The sequence below is a fragment of the Phascolarctos cinereus genome, unplaced genomic scaffold, assembly GCF_003287225.1.
Source record: "Phascolarctos cinereus isolate Bilbo 61053 unplaced genomic scaffold, phaCin_HiC Scaffold_2;HRSCAF=192, whole genome shotgun sequence".
NCBI classification, from domain to species: domain Eukaryota; kingdom Metazoa; phylum Chordata; class Mammalia; order Diprotodontia; family Phascolarctidae; genus Phascolarctos; species Phascolarctos cinereus.
In genome coordinates this window covers 262687036-262714452 of record NW_027555625.1, presented here as the reverse complement: position 1 = coordinate 262714452, position 27417 = coordinate 262687036, and the positions used below count along the sequence as shown (strand labels likewise).

Below are 27417 nucleotides of genomic sequence, written 5' to 3'. Positions count from 1 at the left end.
TAAAAGATGTGTATAATCTCAAAATGAGTTTCTCTCTGTGTGAAGGCTTTTTTTTTCTTTTTCCTTTCCTTTTCCACCTTCATGATTTAAAAAAATTTTCTTCCAGATCCTTGCATGGAAGTGCAATAAATATGGTATAGTTGCTGTAGGATCCCCGGGTGGTTGGGGAGGAGGCACAAGAGATCTCCCTGCAAAGCTAACATTTCCTTGGGGGGACCAAACCTCCCACCTTGGCCTGGTCACCATGTCCTACCTATAGACTGGGCTCAAATTCCCAACATCCTTCACTTTTTCTGCCACCCAGGTTTTCTCTTTGCTTGTAGCATGCAATGCTTACTTACTTTTTTTTAATGTCAAAAAGCAGAAAATAAGCCTTGTCCAGGTAACGCATCAAAACATCTTCACTGTTTTGTTGTCTCATCTGATCCAGAACAATGTCTAGGCATGTTTCCTTCAACTAGAAAAACATATTTTTAGAAAATCAGCATATGTCCATTGGAATGCAAAGCCCTATCACCTTTGTCAATTCCTTTCCTTCATAGAAAGTTTGAATCAGAGAACCAGACTGCACTTAACAGGGGCTGGGGGAGGGGAGGGGAGGGAACACACATTCATTTATTCATTCATTCACTTCTACAAGCATCATTGATGACCTATATTCAAGGCCAGGTATTGTATTTTGAAAGTAATTTCTCAAAGATATTTGACATTATTCAAGCAAGTAATGACATTTTGGACCCAAAACACAGCACAAAACCAGTTATTTGTTTTTTGCCTCTGACAGACATAAGACTATAGACTTCGAAACAGGAGAGATCTTAGAGGTCATCTTTTTTTAACTTGCTCATTTTATATACTCCAAATCCAATAATTTTTTTCCCACCATAATCTCTGGACTTTGCTATGATCCTTCAACTTCCTTTTCTTCCCTCCTCTGTGACTCCCTTCTTTCATTGGTGAGTTCTTCCCAGAATCTCCATTTTGAGGAAAGGCCTAAATCAGCCACCCTCTGCAATCTGAACTTTGCCATCCTGTCCCCACATAGGTACCTCCTCTTCCCTTTTTTTTTTTAGCTCTCTTTTATGTGTTATCTTCCCTATTAGAATGTAATGCTTCTTGAAGGGCAAGGACTGTCCTTCTTTCCACTTGTTGTCGTGTCTCCAGTGCTTCCCCCAGTGCTTGGAGCATAGTAAGCCCTTAACAAGTATTTGTTGACTTATAGATCTGACACACATAGTAAAGGCCACAAGGATGGCAGAGAATATCCTTGCCATATTCACTTAGTTTTATTCTTGCTTAGACTCATTTGCATGGCAGTCTGGAGAAGATCTTAGGAGCAAAATAGGCTTGGAATTCCTTCCACGTGGTTCTTATTGAGTATTTCCGGGAGTGTGCTGGTAAATGTTTGATAACTGGCTGTCCCCTCAAAAAAATGTAAGCATGACACACTTTTAAAAAATAGCATTTTTTTTCCCCAATTACATCAAGACAATTTTTAGCAATCATTTTTACAGGATTTTGAGTTTCAATTTTTTCTCCCTTCCTCCCCTCCCCCTCCTTCACTTCCCTCTTCCTAAAATAGTAAGCAATTCGATACAGATTATACATGTGCTATCATGTAGAACATATTTCCATATTAGTCACAGTTGTGAAAGATGAAACAGATAAAAAGGAAAAAAAGACAAAAAAGAATAAAGTGAAAAGTAGTATACTTGGATCTGCATTCAGAGTCCATCAGTTCTTTATCTGGACGTGGATAGTATTTTCCTTCACGAGTCCTTTGTACTTGTCTTGAATCATTGTGTTGCTGAGAAGAGCTGAGTCATTCGTAGTTAATCATCCCATAATGTTGCTGATACTGCGTACAATGTTTTCCTGGTTCTGCTCATTTCATTTTGCATTGTTTTGTACAAATATTTCTAGGTTTTTCTGAAATGTGCCTGTTCATCATTTTTTTAAAATTTCTTTTTTTTCCTGGGTTTTTTTTTGGGGGGGGGGGCTAGGCAATAAGGTTAAGTGACTTGCCCAGGGTCACACAGCTAGGAAGTGTCAAGTGTCTGAAGCTGGATTAGAACTAAGGTCCTTCTGACTCCAGGGCCAGTGCTCTATACACTGCACCATCTAGCTGCCTCGTTCATCATTTCTTATTGCACAAGGGTATTCCATTACTCATATAACACAGCTTGTTCAGCTCTTCCCCAATTGATGGGCATTCCCTCAATTTCCAATACTTCGCCACCATGAGAAGGGCTGCTATAAATATGTTTGCACATGGGAGTCCTTTTCCCTTTTTTATGATGTCTTTGGGATACAGAACTAGTGGTGCTAATGTTGTATCAAAGGGTATGCACAATTTGGTTGCCCTTTGGGCATAGTTCCAAATCGCTCTCCAGAATGGTTGGATCAGTTCACAACTCCACTAACAGTGCATTAGTGTCCCAATTTTCCAACATCCTCTTCAACATTTATCATTTTCCTTTTTTGTCATATTAGTCAAATTGATAGGTGGGAGGTGGTACCTCAGAGTTGTTTTAATTTTCTCTAATTCAAAGTGATTTAGAGCACTTCTTCATATGCCTACAGATAGCTTTGATTTCTTCATTTGAAAATTGCCCATTCATATCCTCTGAGCATTTATCAGCTGAGGAATGGCTTGTGTTCTTACAAATTTGGTTCTCTATATATTTGAGAAATGTGGTCTTTATCGGTGACACTTGCTGTAAAGATTGTTTCCCAGCTTTCTGCTTTCCTTCTAATCTTGGTTGTATTGTTTGGTTTGTGCAAAAGATTTTTAATTTAATATAGTAAATTTATCTATTTTACATTTTGTAATGCTATCTCTTGTTTGGTCATGAATCTATAACTCACTTAACTTCTCCTTTAAGAATTTGGATGGGGGCAGTTAGATGGTGCAGTGTATAGAGCACTGGCCCTGAAGTTAGGAGGATCTGAGTTCAAATCCGGCCTCAGACACATAACACTAGCTGTTTGACCCTGGGCAAGTCATTTAACCCCCATTGACCAAGAAAAACAACCCCCCCCAAAACCCCAAGAATTTGGATGCTATACCACTTGGTGCATATGTTTAGTATTTATATTACTTCATTGTCTATGGTACCTTTTAGCAAGATATAGTTTTCTTCTTTATCTCTTTTAATTAGGTATACTTTTGTTTTGGCTTTGTCTGAGATCAGGATTACTATGTTTGCTTTCTTTTTACTTCAGCTGAAGCAAAATAGATTCTGTTTCAGTCCCTTACCTTTACCCGGTGTGTCTCTCTCTGCTTCAAATATGTTTCTTATAAACACCATGCTGTAGGATTCTGGTTTTTGGTCCACTGTGCTGCTAATCTGCTTCCATTTTATGGGAGAGTTCACCCTATTCATATTCACAGTTATGATTACTATATACTTCTCTCCATCCTATTTTTCCTGCTGTTTGTCCTATCTGCTTTTGCCCTTTCCCTCCTCACCAGTGTTTTGCTTCTGTCTTCCACCTCTCTTGATCTGCTCTCCTGTCAATCTCTCTTCCACTTTACTCAATCTCTTCCCTTCCTATTTCCCTGTCAGATAAGATAGATTTCTATCTTCAACTGATTGTGTATATTATTCCCTCTTTGAGACAATACTGATTATTAATTTCATAAGACACCCTCTTTTTTTTGAGGCAATTGGGGTTAAGTGACTTGCCCAGGATCACACAGCTAGTAAGTGTCAAGTGTCTGAGGCCAGATTTGAACTCAGGTCATCCTGTCTCCAGGCCTGGTATTCTATCCACTGTGCCACCTAGCTGCCCCTATTTTTTTTTTAGTAGTTTGAAGGTTTATTTAACACAAATAAAAAGGTGCAATGCTTTTTACTCATTTTCTTCACTCCTCAGTCTAGCATTTGGATTGGTGATCTTGATGGCTAGCTGAGCTGCTCTTTCTACAATGACTTTCCAATTCTTAGAAAGTATCTTAGTAAGATTCAAGCAATGCCCATTGTCCACCCTCCCATTTTCCCCTCCACTGTAATAGGTTTTTTGTGCCTCTTCACGTGAAATAATTTACCTCATTCTACCTTTCCCTTCCTTCTGCACCTCTTTCTCATCTCTTAGGGGTTTTTTTTATGTCATTCCCTCAAATTCACCTTATACTCATACCTTTTGTCTATGTATATTCCTTCTAGCCATACTATTAGTGGTACAATTTTGAAGAATTACAAGTATCACCTTCCCATTTAGGGATATAAACAGTTTGGCTCCATTGAATCCCTTATGTTTTCTTTTCCCTTTTTAAGCTTCTCTTGAATCTTGATTTTGGAGATCAAATTTTTTGTTCAATTCTGGTCTTCTTATGAAAACTTAAAATCCTTCTATTTCATTGAACAGCCATGTTTTTTCCTGAAGTATTATGCTTAATTTTGCTGGGTAGGTGATTCTTGGTTGTAGTCCTAGCTTTTTTGCCTTCTGGAATATCATGACCTCCATGATCTCTGCTCTTTAAGATTGAAGTTGCCAAGTCCTGTGTAATCCTGATTGTGGCTCCCTGATATTTGAATTGTTTCTTTCTGGCTACTTGCAGTATTTTTTTCCTTGACCTGGTAGTTCTGTAATTTGGCTATAATGTTCTTTGGAGTTTTTATTTTGAGATCTCCTTGCTGAGGTGATCAGTAGATTCTTTCAATGTCTATTTGGCCCTCTGGTTCCAGGATATCAGGGCAGTTTTCCTTGATAATGTCTTGAAAGATGCTTTTCAGGTCCTCCTTTTGATTGTGGCTTTCACATAGTCCAATGATTCTGACAGTGTTTCTCCTGGATCTATTTTCCAGGTCAGTTGTTTTTCCAATGAGGTATTTTACATTTTCTTCTATTTTTTCGCTCTTCTGAATTTGATTGATTCTTGATGTTTCTTAGAGGCATTAGCTTCCACTTGCCCAATTCTAACTTTAAGGAGTTATTTTCCTTAGTTAGCTTTTCTACTTCCTTTTCTATTTGGCTAATTGTCTTTCTAAGGAGTTGTTTTCTTCAGTAGATTATTGTATCTCCTTTTCCATTTGGCCAATCATACTTTTTAAGCAGTTTTTTTTTCATAATTCTCTTGCATCACTCTCGTTTCTTTTCCCAATTTTTCTTCTACTTCTATGACTTTTTAAGCTCCCTTTTGAGCTCTTCCATGAGTTCTTTCTGGGCTTGAGACCCTTCCCATTTTTCTTTGGAATTTTGCCCATAGGTGTTTTGACATTGTTGTCCTCTTCTGTGTTTGTGATCTTCCCTGTCATCATAATAACTTTCTATGGTCAGATTCTTTTTTTGTTGTTTTTTGCTTATCTTTTTTGGCTTTTTTCCTTTCTTTTAAATTTGAGCTCTGTTCCCAGGGTGGGAGGGGCGCTGTCTCAGGCTTCTTGTGCCAGGGGCTGCAGGCTCTGGCTGTTTACCTGGTGCTGCACTGATGTTGCTCTGAAGCCTACAGGGCTCATGTCTGGTGCTGCACTGATGGGGTGGGGTGGGAGGTGGCTGGCAGTGCTAGAGGCCAAGGGGTTCTGGCAGCTTATCTGGTGCTGAGCCAGGGTCCTAGTGCTGGTGTCTGGTGTGTGCTGAGGCCGGTGGCATGTTTCTGTGTTTCCCTGGGGCTACACTGAAACACGTGGCTACCTGGCTGTTGGAGGTTGCCTGTTTGCCTGGTTCTATGTTGAAACACATCCAGTTCCTGGAGCTGAAGTCTGCCCATTCCCCTGGCAATGCTGAGGCACATGGGGGTTTCTGGTGTTGGTGTTTGCCTGCTCCACCACACTGGGGTCCAGGATCTCCTGCTGGTTTTCCACACTTTGAAATTTAATCTGTATTACCAGTGTTTTCTTCAATACTTTCTTAAGTCTAGGTAATCAATAAATAAAGCCCTGGCTTGTAGTATTTACCAACTTCAGGGATATAAATGCTCACACTGAAAATTTAATCATTTGCTCTTGTGAGACAATTTAAGCTGTCCAGCACACCCTTGGTATTTCTTTTGGAATGCCCCATGAATTGAGTTTTGTGGTCAGAAGATCTTCACAAGGGGTTAAATAGTAAGTATAGGGGTTTTCTAAACATAACTTAGACAACTGATTCAGACAGTGGATCATCTCCAGACACAGGCAGTCCAATGAATAGACCTGATCTTAGTCTGGGGATGCTGCCATTGGTTGGATGTTGCAATTCGTGGCCTTCGCTATGACTAAGTTATCAATTTGCCCTAACTGGGGAGAAGCTTTCTAATTTCTGCAGAAAGAAGCTTGGTGATCACCAAGATCAGCAGAGACACCCAGCACAGACAACACAGTGTCCAGAGATGACATGCTTGTCAGAGAGGACATGCCCCGCTGAGAAAAGCAGTATGACCAGAGGATGCTGGCAACTCTGTGGCAGGAGAGATGCAAGCAGTCTTGGCCATGATGTGCCACATTCCTATCTTATCTACTTATTAGACTACAAAGTTATATTGATGACAGGAATTCTGTCTTTACTGGGGAGGCTACATGGTGCAAGGGAAAGAGTGCTGGATTTGTAGGATTGTGGAGGATTGTGGCTGTAGAACCTGAGTTCAAATCCCAGCCCCATTACTTATTACCTGAGGGACCTCAGGCAAGTCACTTAACCTGTCTAAGTCCCTGTTTTCTCATCTATACCATGAGGAGGGTTGGATTAGCTGACCTCTAGCTGACCCCTTCCAGCTCTAGATGGATGATCCTATGATTGATCTTATCTAAATTCTGTATTTCCTCTCATGGCCTGTAGAGTGCTCTGGGGGCTCACATAAGAGAGGGGGTGCCATATAATAGCCATTAAGATTGGCTTACACTAGACTCAGGGGACAGGGCAGTATAATGGAAAGGGCACCATCAAGTTGGTAAGGCAGGAGACTAGAGCCCCAGTCCTAGACTCTATCACTGTTCTGGGATAGGAACAACTCAGTCTAGTCTAGTAGTTCAGGCTCAGGATGGGAATGAAATGACCTATGCCTACAGTACCATACAACTTTGAACAAAAGGAAAGTTTCCTAAACAATATCATGAAAACTTAGCTAAGCTACAGGGTTGATTCAGTTCTTCCTTTAGCTCCACATTTGCCGTCATAACATGCCTGGTCAGAAAGGTGTATTGACCTCCATAGCAGCGGAGCACTGAGGAGCACTAACGGCTTATGGCTTGGGTATTTATGATTCAGAAGACTTAACCACTCCAAACTGCATCCTTGAAGCGACATCATTAGACGCTATGGTAGCTCTTAGAAGCTGTGTCATTGATTGCAGCCTTGGGTCTGGGCCAGTTGAGTCTTGAGAATGGTTTCATTGCCATTTTAAGGAAAAACTGAGTCTATGTTACAAGGCTTCCAAACTTACTGCCATGCCTTTTGGTAAATGTTTAACAATCAACTCTCAAAAAAAAAATTACATGACACATTCAGGAGCATCAATACTTTCTTAAATCTAAACAATCAACAGAACAGTAAATCAAGCTCTGGATTTGTAGTGCTTGCCCATTGCTGAGGTATGAATGATCACACTGAAAATGTGATAATCAATTCTCAGTAGCTGATTGGAGCTGGCTCCAACACACCACTGCATGGGTACCAGCCATGTTAATAGTAGCTATTTCTCCTTCCACAGCCACTAACCAGCTATGCAACCATGGGTCTAAATTACTTCAGTTCTTTGGGCTTGAGTTTCCTTGTCTGTAAAAGGAAAGGGAGGACTAGATAATTTTAAGGGTCTCTCTTCTAACATTTTATGATGTCACCCTAAACTCACCAAATTATTTGCTAGTCACATGATGGAAGAGTCCACCATGAGAGAGAATATAGCTTAGACCCCTGCTTGCTAGCCATTAGGATCAGATAATTTAATTTCTTTTAGAGTTCAGTCTCCTTCTCTGTATAATGAGGGAGTTAGATGAGACGATCGCTGTAGTCTCTTCCTATATTTCTATAAGATAAAGGTAGATCAGAGAAAGATCAAACAGGAAAGAACTGTCCAAATGAAATCAACAAGAGCTCAGTCACAACAGTCATAAGAACTCATAACTTTGGAGCACCTCTGCCCCAGGGTTGCTTTGAGAACCAAAGTTTTAACACACTGAAAATGCTCGGTTGGGCATTCAAAGTCCTTCATAACCTAACCGCCTCCTACCTTTCCAGTCTTCTTATATCTTGTTCCCTGACACACACTCTTCAGTCCAGTAACATTGCCTCCTTGCTGTTCTACCAACAAAACACTCCATCTCTCAACTCTGGGCATTTTCTCTAGCTGTCCCTCAGTCCTAGAATACTCTCCTTCCTCTGCTCTGACTATTGAACTCTTTGACTTCCTTGAAGTCCCATCGCCTTCTACAGGAAGCCTTTTCCAACCCTTCTTAATGCCAGTGCCTTCCCTCTGTTAATTATTTCCTGTGCTTCCTGTATGTTTCTTGCTTTGTATATATAGGTTTACATGCCCCAATAGATTGTAAGCTCTTTGAGGACAGGGACTAACTTTTGCCTCTTTTTAATATCCCCAGTGCTTAGCACAGTGCCTGGCACATGGTAGGAGCTTAATAAATATTAACTGATTGATTAAAAACACTTTGCAAACCTTACAGAGTTATATAAATGCTAGTTATTATTATTATCATCATTATTCGGGACAGATCTTGAGTCCAAAGCAGGAAGAAGAGAAGCAATAGTTAGGAAAACTGAAGTGTATTTAAGGGTAACAGCTGCTGAAAGATAAGTTATGAGGAAGCCTTTTTACAAGATCTGGACCCTACCTGGCCATACATTGGGAGCAGGACTGGTAGTACCAGAGATCTGCAGCTCTGGAGTAATGACAGTCGGTTCAAGGGGAAGGGACTGTTCCAAGGAACCCTTGTACGTCCTAGTTAAATTGCTCCTCTCTTTTTCAGTTAGCCAGGTGTGCTAGCTTATCTGTTCTGAATCTGTTGCTCTTAAATGATCTCATTTACCTACTAAAAAACGTTATTGGCCTACATAAGGATAAGATAATGCTACTGAACCCAAAAGATTGGTTAGTGGGAACTGATCTGAGAGACTTGAAGTTCTTAGGACAAAGTAGAAGAGCAGTATCCTACTGCTTACACCTGTCATGTGAATTTGGGATTCAGCTATTCCTAGATGTAAATCACAAGCTGGTGGAGAGTGGCAGGCTCAGCCAGAGGGTGCATAGGTAAGCTTGATTTCATTTTTTGTAGGGAACAGAACAAACATTTATTAAGTACCTACCACATGCCAGGCTCTGTGCTCAATGTTTTACAAATATTATCTCATTTAATCCTCAAAATCTACCTAAGAGGTAGGTTATTATCCCCTGATAATAATAATAAAATACAATGAACTGACAGCTGCCTTTTTTGGTAGGCTGAGTTCTAAAGGAAAGCCACTCCTTTGAGACAAGAGATCTGCAAGAAAACTGGTCCTTCAGAGGGAGTTTCTCCCTTTGCTGAATCTTCAAATACGCTGGGTGCTCAGCTTGCCTTGCTTGCTGGTGCCATCTGCTGCCTACCTAGAGAGCCTAGTAAAAAGAAAAACTGCCTTGACCTGTCCTGACCTGCACGGGCATTGCAATTTGTTGCAGGGGCCCAGCTCACTTAGCCAGTAGGTGTCAGGGGTGAGCCTTGAACCCTGCTCTTCCTGATGTAAAAGCTGGACAAAATATGTAGCGAAAACAATAATAATGGCATTTATGTAGTACCTACTATGTGCCAGGAATTGTGATAAGCACCCTTTATAGATATTATGTATTGAATCTTGAATCTCACTATAATCCTGGATGGTAAGTACTATTATTATCCCTTTTTACAGTTGAGGAAACTGACACAGGAAAAGGATAAGTGACTTGCCCAAAGTCCCACATCTAGTAAGTGTCTAAGGCCAGATTTGAACTCAGGTCATCCTGACTCCAGGTCCAGGCTCTATCCACTGCCAAAATTAACAAGGTTAATTCCAGGCAAGAGATCAGGAAAAGCCATATGCCAGAGGTCTAAGCCATGCCATTTGCCCAAGGGAAAGAAACATCTACACTAAAGAACTTCTGGATTTTTTAAAAATAAGTTTTTAGTGTAAAGTTGATGAAAACGTCACCCTACTTGAAACAATGAATAAACAAAAAAACTATACATAAGTAGAACTATTTCTTTTTTAAAATAAAATTTTTAATAAAATTATAGTAACTTATTTACCCAATCTGTTTTTGTTGTCTTTTACATCTGTATTCTTATGAAGTTTTGCTATTATTTTTTGTAAGGTTGTGGCTAATGTGGGGGGGGGGCATTGTTCTGATCCTCCCTTCCTTATTTTCTTTCAGTTTACATAAATATTTCCAGATTCTTCATGCTCCTCATATTTATCATTAATGATTATTATTAAGAATGTCACCTTCAAAGGCACAATAGCAAAGGTGCCAGAGTAAGAGGACCATTCTGTTTTAGAGATGGGAAAGCTGAGGCTTGGACAAGACAGATGACTTGGCCTTTTTATTCCAATGGCCCCCACAAATGAGTACGTGTCAGAGCTGGGATTCAAACTCAGGCCATCTTGATACCACCTCCAGTGTTCTTTGGTGCTGTGCTGGACCGATATGGCCATCTAACTGTAGGGGAGTCAGAGAGGTAGAATTTATCACTGTAGTCCTAGAAAAACACTTTCCAGAGGATGGGGCTCAAATAGGCTTATTCTTTTTTTTTTTTTTTGCTTTTTAGTGAGGCAGTCAGGGTTAAGTGACTTGCCCATGGTCACACAGCTAGTAAGTGGCAAGTGTCTGAGGCCGGATTTAAACTCAGTTCCTCCTGACTCCAAGACCGGAGCTCTATCCACTGCGCCAACTAGCTGCCCCCCAAATAGGCTTATTCTAAAATTTCTTGCTTCTTGGAATTAGAATACTAGGGTTCTACTCTTGCCTCTGTGGCTAATTAGCTTAAATGACTTTCAGAAAGTCAAATTATCTCTCTAGGTCATAATTCCTATATCAGTAAAATGGGGGAGTTGTATTAGTCCATCCCTGAGGATTTTTAGGCTGTAGTAACATGCTATTGTTAAAAGCTTACTGGATTGAGATTCAGAAGGGCTGAATTCAAGTTAACAACTTAGTAATTCTCCCAGTCACTACTAGCTATGCAACTTTAGGTATATCACTGAATTTCTCTTGAGACTGAAATGTCTCATCTGTAAAGTAGACATATCTAGTCCATCAATCCACCTAGTCCCATCTATACCTGATGTAGAATTCCTTCTCCAATGGTTGCAACAAGGGGTCAACTAACGTTTACTTAAATATCTCCAATGAGGAGAACACACTCCTGCCCAAGGCAGCCCATTTCCCTCTTAGAAAATTTTTGAAGGAAGTGAGTGTAGAACAATGAAAAGTGGCTCTGGAATTTGAGAACCTGGGTTCAAATCTTGCCTCTGCTTACTAACTATGAGATGGTGGGCAAGTCATTTAATCTTTTGGGTGCTCAGTCTGCACATCTGTAATTGAGGGGGTTGGAGCAGATGACCTCTGGGATGTCTTCTAGCTCTAGGTCTACAAAACAGTGACACAAGGAAGATGCCTCTTGGTCATTTCCAGCCACTGTTTCTAGCTCTCTCTGCTCTCTGGAGCCAAAGAGAACAAGTCTAATCTCTTACACTAATCTAATCTCTCTGTGTCTTTGAAGACAGCTATTATCTATCATGCCTCAGAGATCTTCTCTTTTCCAGATTCAGCAACTTACTTCATCCTCAGACATGATAACCATGCCCTGCCAACCTTACAGGATTAGTGTGAGGATAAAATATTAGGTTCACTTAGCAGGTTTCTCTGTATATTAAAAAAAAAAAAGTATTCCATTAGGTTTAATAAGACCATCATTGAAACCCATCTAATTTCTTTTCCCCTGGTTTTATATTAATCAAACAAATTACTATTCATAACTTGTTTTTCTAGCTACTTTTCTCTGCTAGGTAGGTAGAGAAGGGACTGGCTAGGTAACAGGATCAGAGGACCATAGACCTAGAGCTTAGAGGAACCTTAAAGGTCACCTGATCCCACTCCTTCATTTTACCAGTAAGCAAATAGAGGCCCAGAGGGGTTAAGTACTTTGCCCAAGGTGGTAAGTGGTAGAGCCATTCTGACTTCAGATATAGCCTACACTATGCTGGGCTTCACATTTATTTCTCATTGTATATTCACAGCATAACAATGGCACCGAGGTGGCATGGAGAATAGGGCGCTGGACCTGAAGTTGGGAAGACGTGAGTTCATATGTGGTCTGAGACACTTATAGTGTGTGACCCTGCACAAGTCACTTATCCTCTGCCTGCCTCAGTTTCCATAACTGTAAAATGGAGATAATAATAGTACCTAACTCATTGGGTTTATTGTCAGGATCAAATGAGGCAATATTTTTAAAGTGCCCAGCACATATCAGGTGTTTCATAAATGCTTGTTCCCTTCCCCTTTCCATTTCAGCTCATGGTGAGTTATCCCTACTCTGAACTACTGGAGCACTTACTGTTAGTACCACTCTTCTGCTGCTTTGTATTGTTTAATTATTTCCCTTGTGTATTTCTTTTCTCCTTAAATAACATAAACTTTTGGAGGGTAGTTTGCGGTCTAGAACTTCTTTGTCATTGCTCATAGTGCCTTAAGCAAAGTGGTTGGTGCTTCTTGAAATATTAGCATTTTGAAATTAAATCAGTCTCATGGAATCTCATGGAATCCTAGGTACTGTGGCTTGATTACCCCAAAATTAACTCTAGTCAAGATTCTGGAATTTAAGGGTTGAGAGAGCAGACTGTTGCGATCACTACAATTCTTTCAGCCAATCACCCAGGTTCAAAAGCTGAGTCAGTCTTCCCTTTCCTTCATCATCCAATCCATTGCTGTTCCTACAGATTCTATCTTTGTTCTTATTGAATTGCATTAAACTGAACTGGATTGAATAGAATGGTAGGGTTAAATCAGGTTTCACATGTTACCAATAATAACTTAGACATGAAAAGTGCCTTTGAAAACATCATCAAGGACATATATGACCTGAAAAAGGGGTGGGCTGGACATGAAATAACTGGGTTAGGGATAACTGACACAAGACATTCAGGCCACTGAACAAATATACACAAAGAATGTGTGGCAAGGCAGGGACAAAAATTATGCAAGACACGGGAGCAGCTAGGTGGCCCAGTGGAGTCTGGCCTTGGAGTCAGGAGGACCTGAGTTCAAATCCAGCCTCAGACACTTGACTCTTACTAGCTATGTGACCCTGGGCAAGTCACTTAACCCTGATTGTCTCATCAAAAAAAGCAAAAAAAAAAAGTATACAAGATGAAAAGACAAATATGGGCTGAAATTTACACTGGTTGGGATTCACTGATAGACTAAAGTTGCTTTAATGGGCATATGGGCATGTGCCACTAGAGGTAGCTTAATTTTTTAAATTGTGTGTACAAGAAAAAAAAATTATGTTTGATTTTTCCTCTGGAGTGGAAATCTAGCCATTGTATCAGCTGAATAATAAATGATAATGGTAACTGATACAGTTTTACTTCAGGGGTGCTCATAAATACTGGCCTCCATCTTCTTCATATATATATAGGAGGATGGAATTTAAATTAGTACAAATAATGAATTCTTCCTAATGTAATCACATTATTTGAATTTGACGACATATTTCCAACAGGCTGGGACCAATTACTATACTTTGCACAATTATAACTCCCAGTGAATATCCACTTCCAACAGAAAGGGTGCCATCCATCAAGGTAATTTTGGAGGCAAAGGCAAAGCTGGGGGGGGCGGGGACCAGGAAAGCCTCCTATGGAAGGTGCTGGATTCTAAGGGGAAGGGGTGTGGAGGGAGAACATACCAGGTATGAGGGACAGCCAGTGCAAAGGAATGGAGACAGAGGATGGAGTGTGGTATATGAGAAACCAGGGCTAGATGACGATTTGTCTAGTTGAAATAGTGAGGATTCCTTTTGTATATGGTTTGGACACTGCAATAATTCAAGAGTGATAGAGTTACAGCAGCATTTTCCAAGAAGAAGGGCACACCCACCAGTTGCAGATAAAATGAGAGTTAGATAAATCCCTTAAAAGGAGAGGGTTAGGATAAGTACAAAGCTGTGCGTTGGTACCCAGTAGAGAGTCAGGGAAGTCAACTGAGTTTGTCTTGGACTGAGAAAGAACTCTGCCTAGACACCAGGTTGAACCCAGAACTACCACTTTGCTTCCTAATAATTCAGCTTTAGAAGCACCTATGGAACATAGATCATCCATAGTGCCTTCAGGTGCTACTGGTCAACCTGAGATAGATGGACAAAGCAGTTATCAGGCACTTATTATGTGCCACAAACTGTGCTAAAGAGAATAAATTCAGACCAGTAGGTCTGATGACACCAAGGATAGAGAGCTGACAAAAGGTCATGGTAAAAGGGTCAGTGTTATTTGGCCAGTGACCAAATTAGCTTATGATGCTTAAAATGTGATGAATAAGGGGAGTCCCCATGGAATAAGACAACCAGTGATGTTATGTGTGGTATAAGACCCCTGTGTTTGCTCTATAGAAGACTTCATGCTGAATTCTACTCTTTGCCTGGCTATAGCTCATTTACTGTGTTTCTGCATGTGACCTATTATTTGGGTACTACATGCAACCTTGTTATATGATGCTGTGTGTGCATGTTACAAATGAATTTATTACAAGCATTTATTGAGTGCTTATTATGTGCCAAGCACTGTGCTATGCTCTGGGGACACAAATGCAAAAGTGAGACAAGTTTCTATTCTCAACAAGTTTAACTTCTGACTGGGAAGACAACACAAATAGAGGAATGGTGGCCAGAGAAGGGAGTTTTGGCCTGGGAAATTTTTACCAAGATGATGAATGGAATAATAAGGCAGTCCATTGGCACACTCAATCCAGAAGCAATAGTAGTAAGGATGTAATTACTATTCTCAGAGAAAGAAGGAGGTAGAGGAGGTAGGACAGTTACCTACTAAGGTCACTGCTACATAAATTATGCTATTTTTTTCCCTAAGATAATTGTCCTCATGAACTAGTTTGTCCAGGAGACTAAGGCTTGAACTGTTGACATAGCTTCCTAGTTGCCTAAGTACAAAAACTCCTCAGGCTTCACACATGCTGCTTCCTTAGAGGACCATCACAGCAAATGCCCAAGGCAAAGGAACTAGGTCCAACTGAATCAATGCTGTATCCTTGCTGAATATTCTTTCCATGCTATTGTTAAATCAACATCCTTTCACTAAATATTAGATGATCTACAAACATCTCATTTGATTCCAATCCCAAACCTGAACACTGGACTGACCTGATTCAGGCCTGTCCCAAAAAAAGGTTCCTGGGCCTTTATGGCCTCTTGCTGCTTCCAAGGTGATAAAGTGTCAGAAAAGGGGGTGGTGTATGATAAAATATATATGACCAGAAAAGGAGGTGGGTTGGTCATGTAGAGATAGCAGAAAGACCTGCAGCATGTTAGGTAGCTCTTCTGTGGGACATCTGTGGAAAGATAGAGTGCAGAACGGCAGAAGATAAAAGCACGGATGAGTTGTGACCTGCATTCACTGATGACTCCATGAATCCATCAAAGTGCATTGTCCTTACCCTGCCCACCTCATGGGGTTGTTCTGAGGCAAGTTTGGTAAACCACAACGAGCTCTATGTATGTAAGATAATATTTTTGTTTTACCTCAATCTCATAGTTGTGTTTATAGCGATACTGCTCTAGTCTCTTCTCAAGATTAATTTCTTCCTGGGTCAGGTGGTTCCGATGGACCTCCCAAAGGTGAAGAGTTGTCTGTAAATACGTGAACAGATCTTGGATCTGTACCTCGGTCTGTCTAGCTGCCTCCCCGAGGGCTTTCTAGAGGACCAAAATACAGAGAATCTATTATTTGATTGCTTATCAAGAGGAAAGATGGAGAAGAAAAGGAATCTTCTAACCATTTCTTTAATCCTTGACCCTTCCACCCAAAACAGTATATGTTCCAAGAACAATAATAATAGATAGGCAGTAATAATAGCTAGCATTAATAGAGAGCTTTAAGGCTTGTCAGGTGTTTTGTAAATATTATCTCATGTTATTCTCTCAACCACCCGGGGGGTAGGCACTATAATTACTCCCATTTTACAGATGAGGAAAATGAAGCCAACAGAGGGTAAGTGACTTGCCCAGGGCCATACATCTAGGAGGTATCTGAAGCTGGATTTGAACTCAGATCTTTCTGTCTCCAGGGCCAGGGCTCTATCCGCTGTGCCACCTAGCTGTCCAACATTATACAAGTATCTACGAAATATTAAAGCAGGTGGGCAAGAATAGGCAATGTAGCCTGACCTTTCCTACAACCATGTGTATGGGCTTTTAAGGACTTGGTCAGCGGGCTCACACATCTACTTGTGCTAGTGTATGTAAATCAAATGCTAGTCTAGAAGGCTTGGGAACAGTCTTACAACAAGGAAACAACGGTCAACAGAAACAAATTAGATTTACTGGTAGCAGTCTTAACTGTGTAAGGAGCTCTTGGCTCTGAAGGATGCTGTCCCTGACAAGCTCTGAGGAAAGGCCTCTCAAACATTGGATGCATCTTCTTACGACTAAACAATAACAATGCCATCTTATTTAACAGGTGAGAAAACTGTGGTCCAGAGAGGTTCAGCCAGTCACAGAATGAATTGCAGATGACATTTGGCATGTGAACTCAATTCCTTTGACTTCAGGTCTAGCATTTTCCACAGTATTTAGCCCCATGCTGGCAGGTGCCCAATAAACATTTGCTGTAAATTAATGAATGTGCTTATAAGACCCCCATTTCAGTTCTAGGAAGTAATGTTTCCATAACTGTAACCAAGGTAAAGTACCAAGGCCCAGATTTACTGAAAGGCAGGAAATTTATCCCAACTTAAGGGAACTTACTAGCCACTGGTTTGTACCTTTTAAAGAAGAAGGCTGGGCTGGGGCCTGGTGGTGGACCGGTGATAGAGCAGAGTCAAGAGAGTGAGCGTGGAGGTGGGACTACACTAGCAGCTTCCCTCAGCTGCTAGGGGGGTGGTTTGATAGCCAGCTCTGGCTCCCAGGGCTCCTCTGAAAAGGAGGGCCAGTGTAGGCCATAGATGGGGATCCAAGTTGTGTTCTGGCCCGGGGTGGAGAGAGGGGCCTGGTCTTAGCCCTGGCCCAGAAGCCTTATTGCTTCTCACAAATCGTAATGTTCCTTCAGGGCCCACCTCATAGTATGCCACCTCAGGTAAAGGGTCACAACACAAGTACCAAAGAGCTCAAGAACCACAGGGACTGCAGAGAAGCACCCCATCTTCCTCCTTCCCTCCCCACAACTGGGTCACAAAGAAGGTATCACTCTAAACCCCACTAAGATGATTGCTCAGTACCAATTGTGAGAAAGAAATAACCTAGGCACTTGGTTATCAAGAATATCAAGAATGAGTGGATAGAGCTCCGGCCTTGGAATCAGGATGACCTGAGTTCAAATCTGGCCCCAGACACTTGACACTAGCTGTGTGACCCTAGGCAATTGCCTCACCAAAAAAAAAAAAAAAGAACATTAAGAGTGATTAGCTAAAATAGGAAGTCTTAGGGAATTAGGAGGTGGGAGACCACAAAATGAATGATGAAAAAAGCATTTATTAGTCATTTACTATGTGCCAGGCACTGTGCTAAGCGCTGAGTATATAAATAATGATAATAGCTAACATGTATACAGTACTTACTGTCTGCCAAGCATTGTGCAAAGCATTTAAGTTGTTACAATTATTATCTCATTTGATCCTCAAAATAATCCAGGGACGTAGGTGCTATTTTTCCATTTTACAGAAGAGGAGACTGAGACGAACAGTTGAAATGACTTTTCCTGGGTCACAGAGTTACTAAGCAGCTGAAGCTGGCTTTGAACTCCACTTTTCCTTGACTCCAGGCCCATCAGGGGAGTGATGGTGGCCAGGATGGAATGGTTTGGCTAGGGATATTAGAGGGCGTGGTGATTGGAGTTATATAAGAAGATTGAATGGCGTGTCCATTTCTAGGGATGGTAATATTGAGTTGATTACTATTCTCAGAGATATATTTGGGAAAGGAGGGAGGGCATAAGCATGGCATAGAAAGAGTTGGGAAGTGGTATGGTAGACCTAGATCTGGGCCAGAGAAGGCAAATGCTCACTAATGAGTATCCAGGATCTTAGGGGTCAGAGCTGGAGGTCAGAACTGAAATAGGAGGAGGAGGAAGAGGAGGCAGGAGAAGAGAACCACATCATAGCCTCTCAGTGTCTGTGTCTCACTCACCCACCATCACTAATGGCAGCTTTCACATTCATTGCCTTGCTCAGTAGTTGTGGTTCTTGCTCAGGTGCAAAAACGTCTCATTTTGGCTTTAGGTCTTACTATAGGAGTCATTCAGTAACACTACTTCTTTTGGGTTTGGTGGTTTTCATTCTGCATTTCTATACTGTGTTTTCACTATCACATTCTGGGCAGTACATAAAGTAAGCTAGTCCTTATTTTCCTTTAGGGTAGAATGTGGGGGGGGGCTTTTCAATTATTTTAATTGTGCTGTGTTAATTACACAGTTCCTTGCACATAGGATACATTCAATAATATTGAAGCTAACCCTACAGAAACATCCAATGCTATTTTGTTTTGTTTTGTTTTTTGCTTTTGCTAGGCAATCGGGGTTAAGTGACTTGCCCAAGGTCACACAGCTAAGTGTCAAGTGCCTGGGGTCACATTTGAACTCAGGTCATCCTGATTCCAAAGCCGGAGCTCTATCCACTGCGCCACCTAGCTGCCCCCAATTGCTATTTTTAAACTGCCTTTTCCTCCACCCTCTAGGCCAGGTAAATAAAATGTAGAGACAACACGTTGGGTGATTCCAACTATTTGACTTTCTTGCAATTGGTTGTTCAACAAAGTAACAAGCTGCCGAGTGAGGGAGGTAGTGAACTCCTATCACTGGAAAGCCCTGCCGTGGCTGGGTCACCACACATCAGGAAAACTCCAGAGAATTCCCTGCATGGAGTGGAAGGTGGCACTGAGCTTCCTCTAAGCTTCTGTCTAACATGTAGATTCTAAGGGGCCAGGAACATTCTTTATTATTCACCCCTTAGAGAGAGAGCATGAACCAAGTGGCTTTCTACCCAGTTATTGCAGATCAAGTTCAGGGAATAATAGGAGAGATAAGCTTTTCCCATAGAACTTACAACACAGGTGTGTGAAGAGTATGCAGGTGAATGAGCTGTCTAGAGATTTATTTTGAGTTTCGTAACTCATGTATTGGTAAATGCTATCTCTCAGTTTTTTCTCATCATAGGTGATTATCTTCCAAAGGCAGCTCACGTTACCTATGTCTTCCATGAAGCCATCCCTTATTCCCCATCAGTAATGACCTTCCACTTTGAAACTCACATAGCCCTACTTTGTACTTTTCTGTCATACTTGTCACATAACAAATGGTGCTTACAGTTATCTGTGTTTATATCTCATTTCTATATGATTCTGTAGAGGACAGGGACCACGTCTTATATTAACACTGAATCTCACTCAGCACGGTAGCCTGCACATAGTAGGTGCTTAAGATATAACCAATTACATGAGGTTCCTTGTGCCCTTCCAGATGCTAGCCACTCCCTCACACCCCTAAAATACCTTGTATTTATTGAGGCTAGGAGTGGAAAAAATGCTAATCAAAGGATTAGATTGACAGTCCCATTAGATTATGAGCTCTTTGAGGGCAGGGACTGTCTTTTGCCTCTTTTTATATCCCCAGTACAGTGTAACACAGTGCCTGGCACATAGTAAGCCCTTAATCAATGTTTGTTGACAGACTGAAATGACCACTATGCCACTTACTGCCTGTGGACCTCAGGCAAGTCACTTAATCTCTGTGGCCCTCAGTTTCCTCATCTATAAATAAAGGATTGGACTAGATGGTCTCTGAGGTCACTTCCAGCTCTAAATCTATGATATTATAATCCAATTTTGTATATTCTTACATGAGCACATGGAAAGCAATGTGTTATAACGGGCAGAGCCTACTGGCCTTGAAGCCACTAGTAGTTGGGTTCAAATCCTACCTCTGACACATATGACTGTGTGACATAGGAAGACTGTGGACAGATTATGGAGGACCTTCAATGTCAGGCTAAGGAATTTAAATGTGATTTCATAAGTAAAGAGGCAGCACTGAAGACTTAGGTAATTCATTTTAACTGAATAACAGCAAACAAAAGGAAAGTCAACTTTAGGCTGTTAAGGAAATCAAGTTTCAGTAACAGCAAGCTGTGCAACCAGCTGACTCAAATTCTCCAAAAGTCAGAAATTACGTCCAATCCAATTAATAGAATAACAATAACAATAATCCTAACCCTAAATGTGCACTTCTATGGTACTTTAAGGTTTGCAAAGCACTTGATAAATGTTACCTTATTTAGGGCTCACTCAGTAAAATGGCCTGGGGTTGAAGGGAAGGAAGGAAATTCCAGGCCAGAATGATCACTTGGAAAGCTAGCTCATGCTACTTATTTTAAAGGACAGTCATGAGCTCTACCTCCTTAGTAGCTGGCATGTCATGTAGTGTTCTTGAATTGTCGTTTTTATTATATTAGCTCAGCCTACCCATGAGCAACTGATGTTTTTCCAATTATTTAGATCTGACTTTATTTGTGTGAAAAGCACATTTTGTAATTGTGTTCATATAGTTCCTGGGTTTGTTTTGGCAGTTAGACTCCCAAACATTTTATGTCTATAGTAACTTTAAATGGAATTTCTCTACCTCTTGCTATTGGGCTTTGTTAGTAATATGTAGAAATGCTGATAATTTATGTGGGTTTATTTTATACCCTGCAACTTTGCTAAAGTTGTTTATTATTTCAAGTAGTTTTTTACTTGATTCTTTAGGATTCTCTAAGTATATCATCATATCATCTGCAAAGAGTGATAGCTTTGTTTCTTCTTCACCTATTCTAATTCCTTCAATTTCTTTTTCTTCTCTTATTGCTAAAGCTAATATTTCTAAGTACCATATTGAGTAACAGTGATGATAATGGACATCCTTGTTTCACCCTTGATCTTATTGGAAATGCTTCTAGGTTATCCCCATTACATACGATGCTTGCTAATGGTTTTAGGTAGATGCTACTTATCATTTTAAGGAAGACTCCATTTATTCCTATGTTCTTCAGTGTTTTTAATGGGAATGCGTGTTGTATTTTGTCCAAAGTTTTTTCTGCATCTGTTAAGATAATCATATGGTGTCCGTTAGTTTTGTTGTTGATATGGTCAATTGTGCTGATAGTTTTTCTAATATTGAACCAGCTCTGCATTCCTGGTATAAATCCTACCTGGTGATAGTATATTATTCTTGTGATAAGTTGCTGTAATCTCTTTGCTAATATTTTATTTAAATTTTTTGCATCTATATTTATTAGGGAAATTGGTCTATAATTTTCTTTCTCTGTTTTGGCTCTTCCCGGTTTAGGTTAACAGTACCATACTTTTATCATAAAAAGAATTTGGTAGAACTCCTTCTTCACCTATTTTCCCAAATAGTCTATATAGTATAGGAATTAATTGTTCTTTAAAAGTTTAATAGAATTCACTTGTAAATTCATCTGGCCCTGGAGATTTTTTCCTAGGGAGTTCATTGATGGCTTGTTCAATTTCTTTTTCTGAAATGGGGTTACTTAAGTATTTTATTTCCTTTTGTGTTAATCTGGGCAATTTATATTTTTGTCAATATTTATCCATTTCACTAAGATTGTCAAATTTATTGGCACATAGTTGGGTAAAATATCTCCTAATTATTGTTTTAATTTCCTCTTCACTGGTTGTGAATTTACTCTTTTCATTTTTGATACTGGTAATTTGGTTTTCTTCTTTCTCTTTTAAAAATCTAATTAACCAAAGGTTTATCTATTTTATTGTTTTTTTTTTATAAAACCAGCTCTTAGTTTTACTTATTAGTTCAATAGTTTTCTTAATTTCAATCTTATTAATCTCTCCTTTGGTTTTCAGTATTTCCAATTTGGTGTTTAATTGAGGATTTTTAATTTGTTCTTTTTCTAGCTTTTTTAGTTGCATGCCCAACTCATTGATCTCCTCTTTCTCTATTTTATTTATGTAAGCATTCAGAGATATAAAACTTCCCCTAAGAACTGCTTTTGCTGCATCCCATAAGTTTTAATATGTTGTCTCATTATTGTCATTCTCTTGGATGAAGTTATTGTTTCTGTGACTTGTTGTTTGACCCACTTATTCTTTAGGATTAGATTATTTAGTTTCCAATTAATTTTTAGTCTATCTTTCCATGGTCCTTTATTACATGTAATTTTTATTGCATCATGATTTGAAAAGGATGCATTTAATATTTCTGCCCTTCTGCATTGGATTGTGAGGTTTTTATGCCCTAGTACACGGTCAATTTTTGTGTAGGTGCATATAGTATTCTTGTCAAAAGAGAAGTGAGACTTGATTTCTCCTTGGATGTGGAAAAGAACCTTTCAGAGACTTACACTCATCATTTCCAGTTCACTTTCCACTTGACTCTGGAGGTTTCCTATTAGCTGGAAGAAGGAGTGACTTATGGAATATTCTATTTCTTCTAATGGGAAAACTTTCCAGTCCAGTAGTTGTTTCTAAAGAAAAAGACCAAGGTCAAGTTCATGACATTGTAAGCATGATAAACCTTTGACAGGACAGTTTACTTTAGAAATACTTAAAATATCAACTACCTCTTCCTAAGAAATCCTAGAAGGAAAAGCATATGGATAAAAGGGAAATGTCTCAGCTGCCTACAAAAGTTATAAGAAACACTTTATCCTCTTTTCTCTCCTTCATGCTTCACTTCTGTGGTTTCTGCTGCACATATGTTCAGAAGTGTGCTGGTGTCAGTTTGAACAGGCTCCTGAGAGTCAATTAGCAACTTGTCGGTGAGAGCATTTAAACTTTGGAAAATGACCGATGCTACAAATCAGGGCTTGATTTATTGTTTTGTTGGTCATCTAGACTTCAGAAATTACTAGGGAAAATGTTAATGCAGATTAAACGTAAAAGTGTGCTGTGCATATTTTTTTTCCCCTGGAGAGCTAGTTGTTAAACTTTTACTAGCACACTACTGCATGTAACTAAATTGGTGCATATTTATAGATCAAGATAAGGCTCCGACCTGTGATTTCATTGGTGCTAGGAACTCCCAGGTGAGGAAACTCCCTTTATCAATGTAGCTGGACACTTTGTTTATAATTTATAGTCTTAGAGAGTTACCTGGAGCACCGAGAAGTGAATTGCTCAGGGTCAAATGCAAAGACTCCAATGCAGGTCTTCCTAATTTCAATACCATCTCTCAATACACCACCCATATTTGTGTGTGTGTGTATGTATGCATGTGGGTATGTATGTATGTATGTATGTATACACACACATATATACTATATATATGTATATAGTTCCTTTATGTTTTGCAAAAAAATTTTTGTTGTTCAGATCACCAAAAAAAGGAGACTTTTTAACTTTTCAAGTTGCCCCAGGGTTCCAGCTAGCTGCAATCATTCTTTTTTTTTTTTATCTGAAAATGTTATCATTATTTTGAATTGAGTCTATCAGTTCTCTGTCAGGAAGTAGAAAGCACACTTCATGGGGGGTTCTCTGAAATCCTAATTGGTCATTACATGGATCTGAGTTCTTAAATCTTTCATAGTTGTTTATCTTTATGATGTTGTCATTATTGTATAAAGTGTTTTCCTGCTTCACTTCCTTCACTCTGTACCAGCTCACATAAGTCTTCCTGGGCTTCTCTGAAAACTTCTTTTGTCATTTCTTACAGCATTGTATTTCATTACATTTATGTGTCGCAGTTTGTTCAGTCATTTTCCAATTGATGGGTTTCCAGTACTTTGCCACTTTATTACAATCTCGCGAGATGGCTGTCTACAAGCTCGCGAGATGGCTGTCTGCTCCTCCGATACACGTGGAGAGAGAGAGTAGCTGCAATCATTCTGAAGGTATTTATGGTCTTTTTGGTTCAGATTTGAGAATGTAGTCAGCCTTCAGTGAATGTTTCATTTTACCAGGTGTATGTTGCGTTACCCTTTTGAGTTGTTTTATCTTAATTTGATCATATTTTATCTTTCTGTACTTGCATTAATGTTGGCAAATGTCACAACACCCTAAGAATCCTGCCCCTCTAAGAACCTCCAAGTTGAGGAAGGCTCTCTAGAGTCCCTACCTTGCACTGCTCCACAAAATCCAGACACTCCTGCCAATTTTCTTCATTCCGCAGGCGAATCTTCTTCATGCTCTCTGCAATGCAGTAATCTTCATAAACAAAAGGGATGAAGATCCAAGTCAGTTTGACAGCCACAAGGACAAGCATTTCCGCCACTCAGAAAACTCACTTGCTGCTGTTCTCAGTTACTGTGACCGTCATTCCGGAAAGACTTTCTAACTGAGTAAGCTGACAATTCTAAGTATGCTATAGAGCTAGAAGGGTTCTTTAATGAACGTGTCCATTCTTTTGTCTTTCAAGTGGATTAGGTTTGCATTGTCTCCAGTACAAGTACATGCTACATGGGAATGCCTTGACCAAGGCTGTTTTATTCCCAATGTCATTAATAATTTACAACTAAGCCCTGTTTAATTTTGTGAGATTCCTGCTGCAATGTCATTTAGCCAAATACCTACTTATAAAAACTTGTCTAATTGAATTGAGTGAAGCAAAGAAAGTGTGTGGGAGACAAGGCCGGAAATAGAGGGAGGATCCCAATTGTGGAGGATGCTGAACACCAGGCTAAGGAGTTCAGAAAGTATTTGGTAGGCAAAAGGGAACAACTGAACATTTTGGAATATGTGGGGGTATGGGAAGAGAAGGAAAAGGAGGAAAGTGAGAACATGAACAGACCTGCCCACATTTTACTCTGGTAAAGATGGCAAGATGGCACTAGAACAGTTAGAAGATCTGTGTTTGAGATCCAGCTCTGCCACTTACTAGCTAGATTAACTTGGGCATAATACTTCATCTCTCTGGGGGTCAGCTTCATCTTATGTCAAATGAAGGGGGTGGATTCAATGACCTCTAAACTTCCTTACAATTCTAATAGTCTAAGACAAAAGTCAGAGATGCTTTTTAGGAAACCACCACTATTGTCCAGGCAACAGATGATGGGGTGGGGTGTCAAGATTAGAGGGACAGCAGCAGGGATGGAAAGAGGAGGGAAAGATGTGAGAGATATTACTTTAAGAATAATTCAGTCTGTGAATTGAGCAGAACCAGGAGAACATTGTCCACAGTAACAGCAACATTGTGCGATGATTGACTTTGTTAGACTTAGCTCCTCTGAGCAATGCAATGATCTAAGACAATTTCAAAAGACTTATGATGCTATCCATATCCAAAGAAAGAACTATGGAGTCTGGATGCAGATCGATGCATACTACTTTCTCTCTCTTTTTTTTTTCTTTCTCTTGGTTTTTCCCTTTTGTTCCGATTTTTCTTTCACAACATGACTGATGTGGAAATATGTTCAATATGATTGTACATGTATAAATTATATCAGGTTGCATGCCCTCTTGGGGAGGGGGAAGGGAAGGAAGAGGGAGAGAAAAAAATTTGGAACTCAAAATCTTATAAAAGTGAATGTTGAAAACTATCTTCACATGTAATTGGAAAAAATAAAATACTATTAAGTGGAGGGGAAAAGAATAATTCAGTCCTTCAAGTTATCAGTGATTGATTCATTATAAGCAATCCCTCCATGGACTCAGGCTATAGACCTTCCATGCCTTAGGAGATGTTTTCTCTGAGTTTCTGTGTCCAAAATAATTCATCACTCCATGGGCCCCTTGAGAATGAGATGCTCCAGAAATGACTAGGTTTCAGAAAACAGCCACATGCAGTTTTCCTATAAGTAAATCAGGCCTTTCCTTGAAGCCTAAACCTTTATAGAGGCTATGTTCTTAAAGAACCTGGGGTTGTGCCTTAAAGAACCTGGGGTCACTTACATGCTGTGATGTGGCATCAGGGGACTTCTTTAGCAGAGGGTTAGAGATATTATACATTTGAAATTGACATATTTAATTTGTATAGAGTGTGCTCAATAAATAATTCTTGGAAGACTAAAAAGAATGAATTAGCTGATCATTAATACGGAATTTTTATAATTAGGGGTGTGTTGATGCCAGCTTAAATATTCAGTGTGAGCATTCATGCCTCTGAATTCAGCAAATGCAACAAACAGGGGTATGATTTATTGTTTTATTTCTAGACTTAAGAAAATGATGGAGAACATGTTAATAAGGCAGATCAAACTTACCTTTCCCCCCCTGAAAAGCTGGTTGTTAAGCACTTACCAGTACACTTCTAAATGTAACTCAAATGTAACATCCCAGTGGACCTTGGACAAGTTACAGAATTAGTTTAAAGCAAAACAGAGACCTTTGCCAATTATATTTTATTTAGTTCATCAAAGGCTGGTAGGGAAGAATCTAACGACTATTCATCCAAATTAGCTCAATTTCTCTACCAGGTTCTAAAACCTGAAGTCATCTTTCAAGCATTTCCACAAATCGAAGCTACAAAAACCACAAGATCCTATTGGTTTTCCTTAATTTGATTCAATTCAACAAACATTTATCAAGGGCCTCCTATGTACAAAATCGTCACTGTCCTCAAAGAGCTTGTATTCTATATTCCCTATAAATGCTTTTTGGTCTCTTCTATCTTCCTTACCCTTGATCTCTGTTCCCACTGCCTCTCCTTTGTAGAGGGCCGGCTTTGGGGAGTTGGAGGGCTTAGGCCAGCCCAGGTCTTACCTGCAGCTTGTACTAAGCCTGACAGCTGTGAAACTCAGGATGTCGGCTCACCACCCCCCTGTTCTGTCTCTTGAAAACAGGATGCAGGAAGGGAAGAAACAGATGGGGTACGGGACAGGATGCAAGAAAGAATGTAACAGACAAGGTACAAGGAAGTAAGGAAATCACCTAATTAGATTTGTACTTTTCATGAATAACAATGTTACTATTGCTTGATCCAGTACTATATAAGCCTGAGCCCTCAGATCAATAAATAGAGTTTGTTCTTCACTGCTCTCACCTGGCCCGTGATTCTTTCTCTCTTCACACTCTGCCAACGTCAGACCACAGCCAGGGACACAGGTGCTCCCGGCACTCCTTAGTCCAGGCCCTCAGAGCCTCATGTCTAAAAGACTGTTACTGTTCTTCTACCTGGTTTCCCTGATTCCAGTCTCTCTTTACTAAAAACCATCCTGTACACCAGTGTCTACTTCATGTTTCTATTACCAAACTTTGATCATGCCTCTGTCCAGTTCCAAAGCCTTTTGCATCCACAGCATAAACTCTGTTCCCTGGTTTTCAAGACTAATATGATCTGGATTCACCTTATCTATCCAGTATTATT

The 27417-nt window shown here is 40.0% G+C and overlaps 1 protein-coding gene across 2 annotated transcripts in view; it reads right to left on the bottom strand.

The window, feature by feature from the left end:
• The window catches only part of CCDC180 (coiled-coil domain containing 180), a 132199-nt gene that overhangs the window by 74270 nt on the left and 30512 nt on the right, over window positions 1–27417 (bottom strand). For both annotated transcript variants that reach the window (XM_020981993.2, XM_020981992.2), the window contains exons 12-15: window positions 24232–24320; window positions 22520–22642; window positions 15696–15869; window positions 342–457 (exon numbers count right to left, since the gene is read on the bottom strand). In XM_020981993.2, the coding sequence (XP_020837652.1) occupies window positions 342–457; window positions 15696–15869; window positions 22520–22642; window positions 24232–24320 (502 nt within the window). The remainder of the gene's footprint in view (window positions 1–341; window positions 458–15695; window positions 15870–22519; window positions 22643–24231; window positions 24321–27417) is intronic.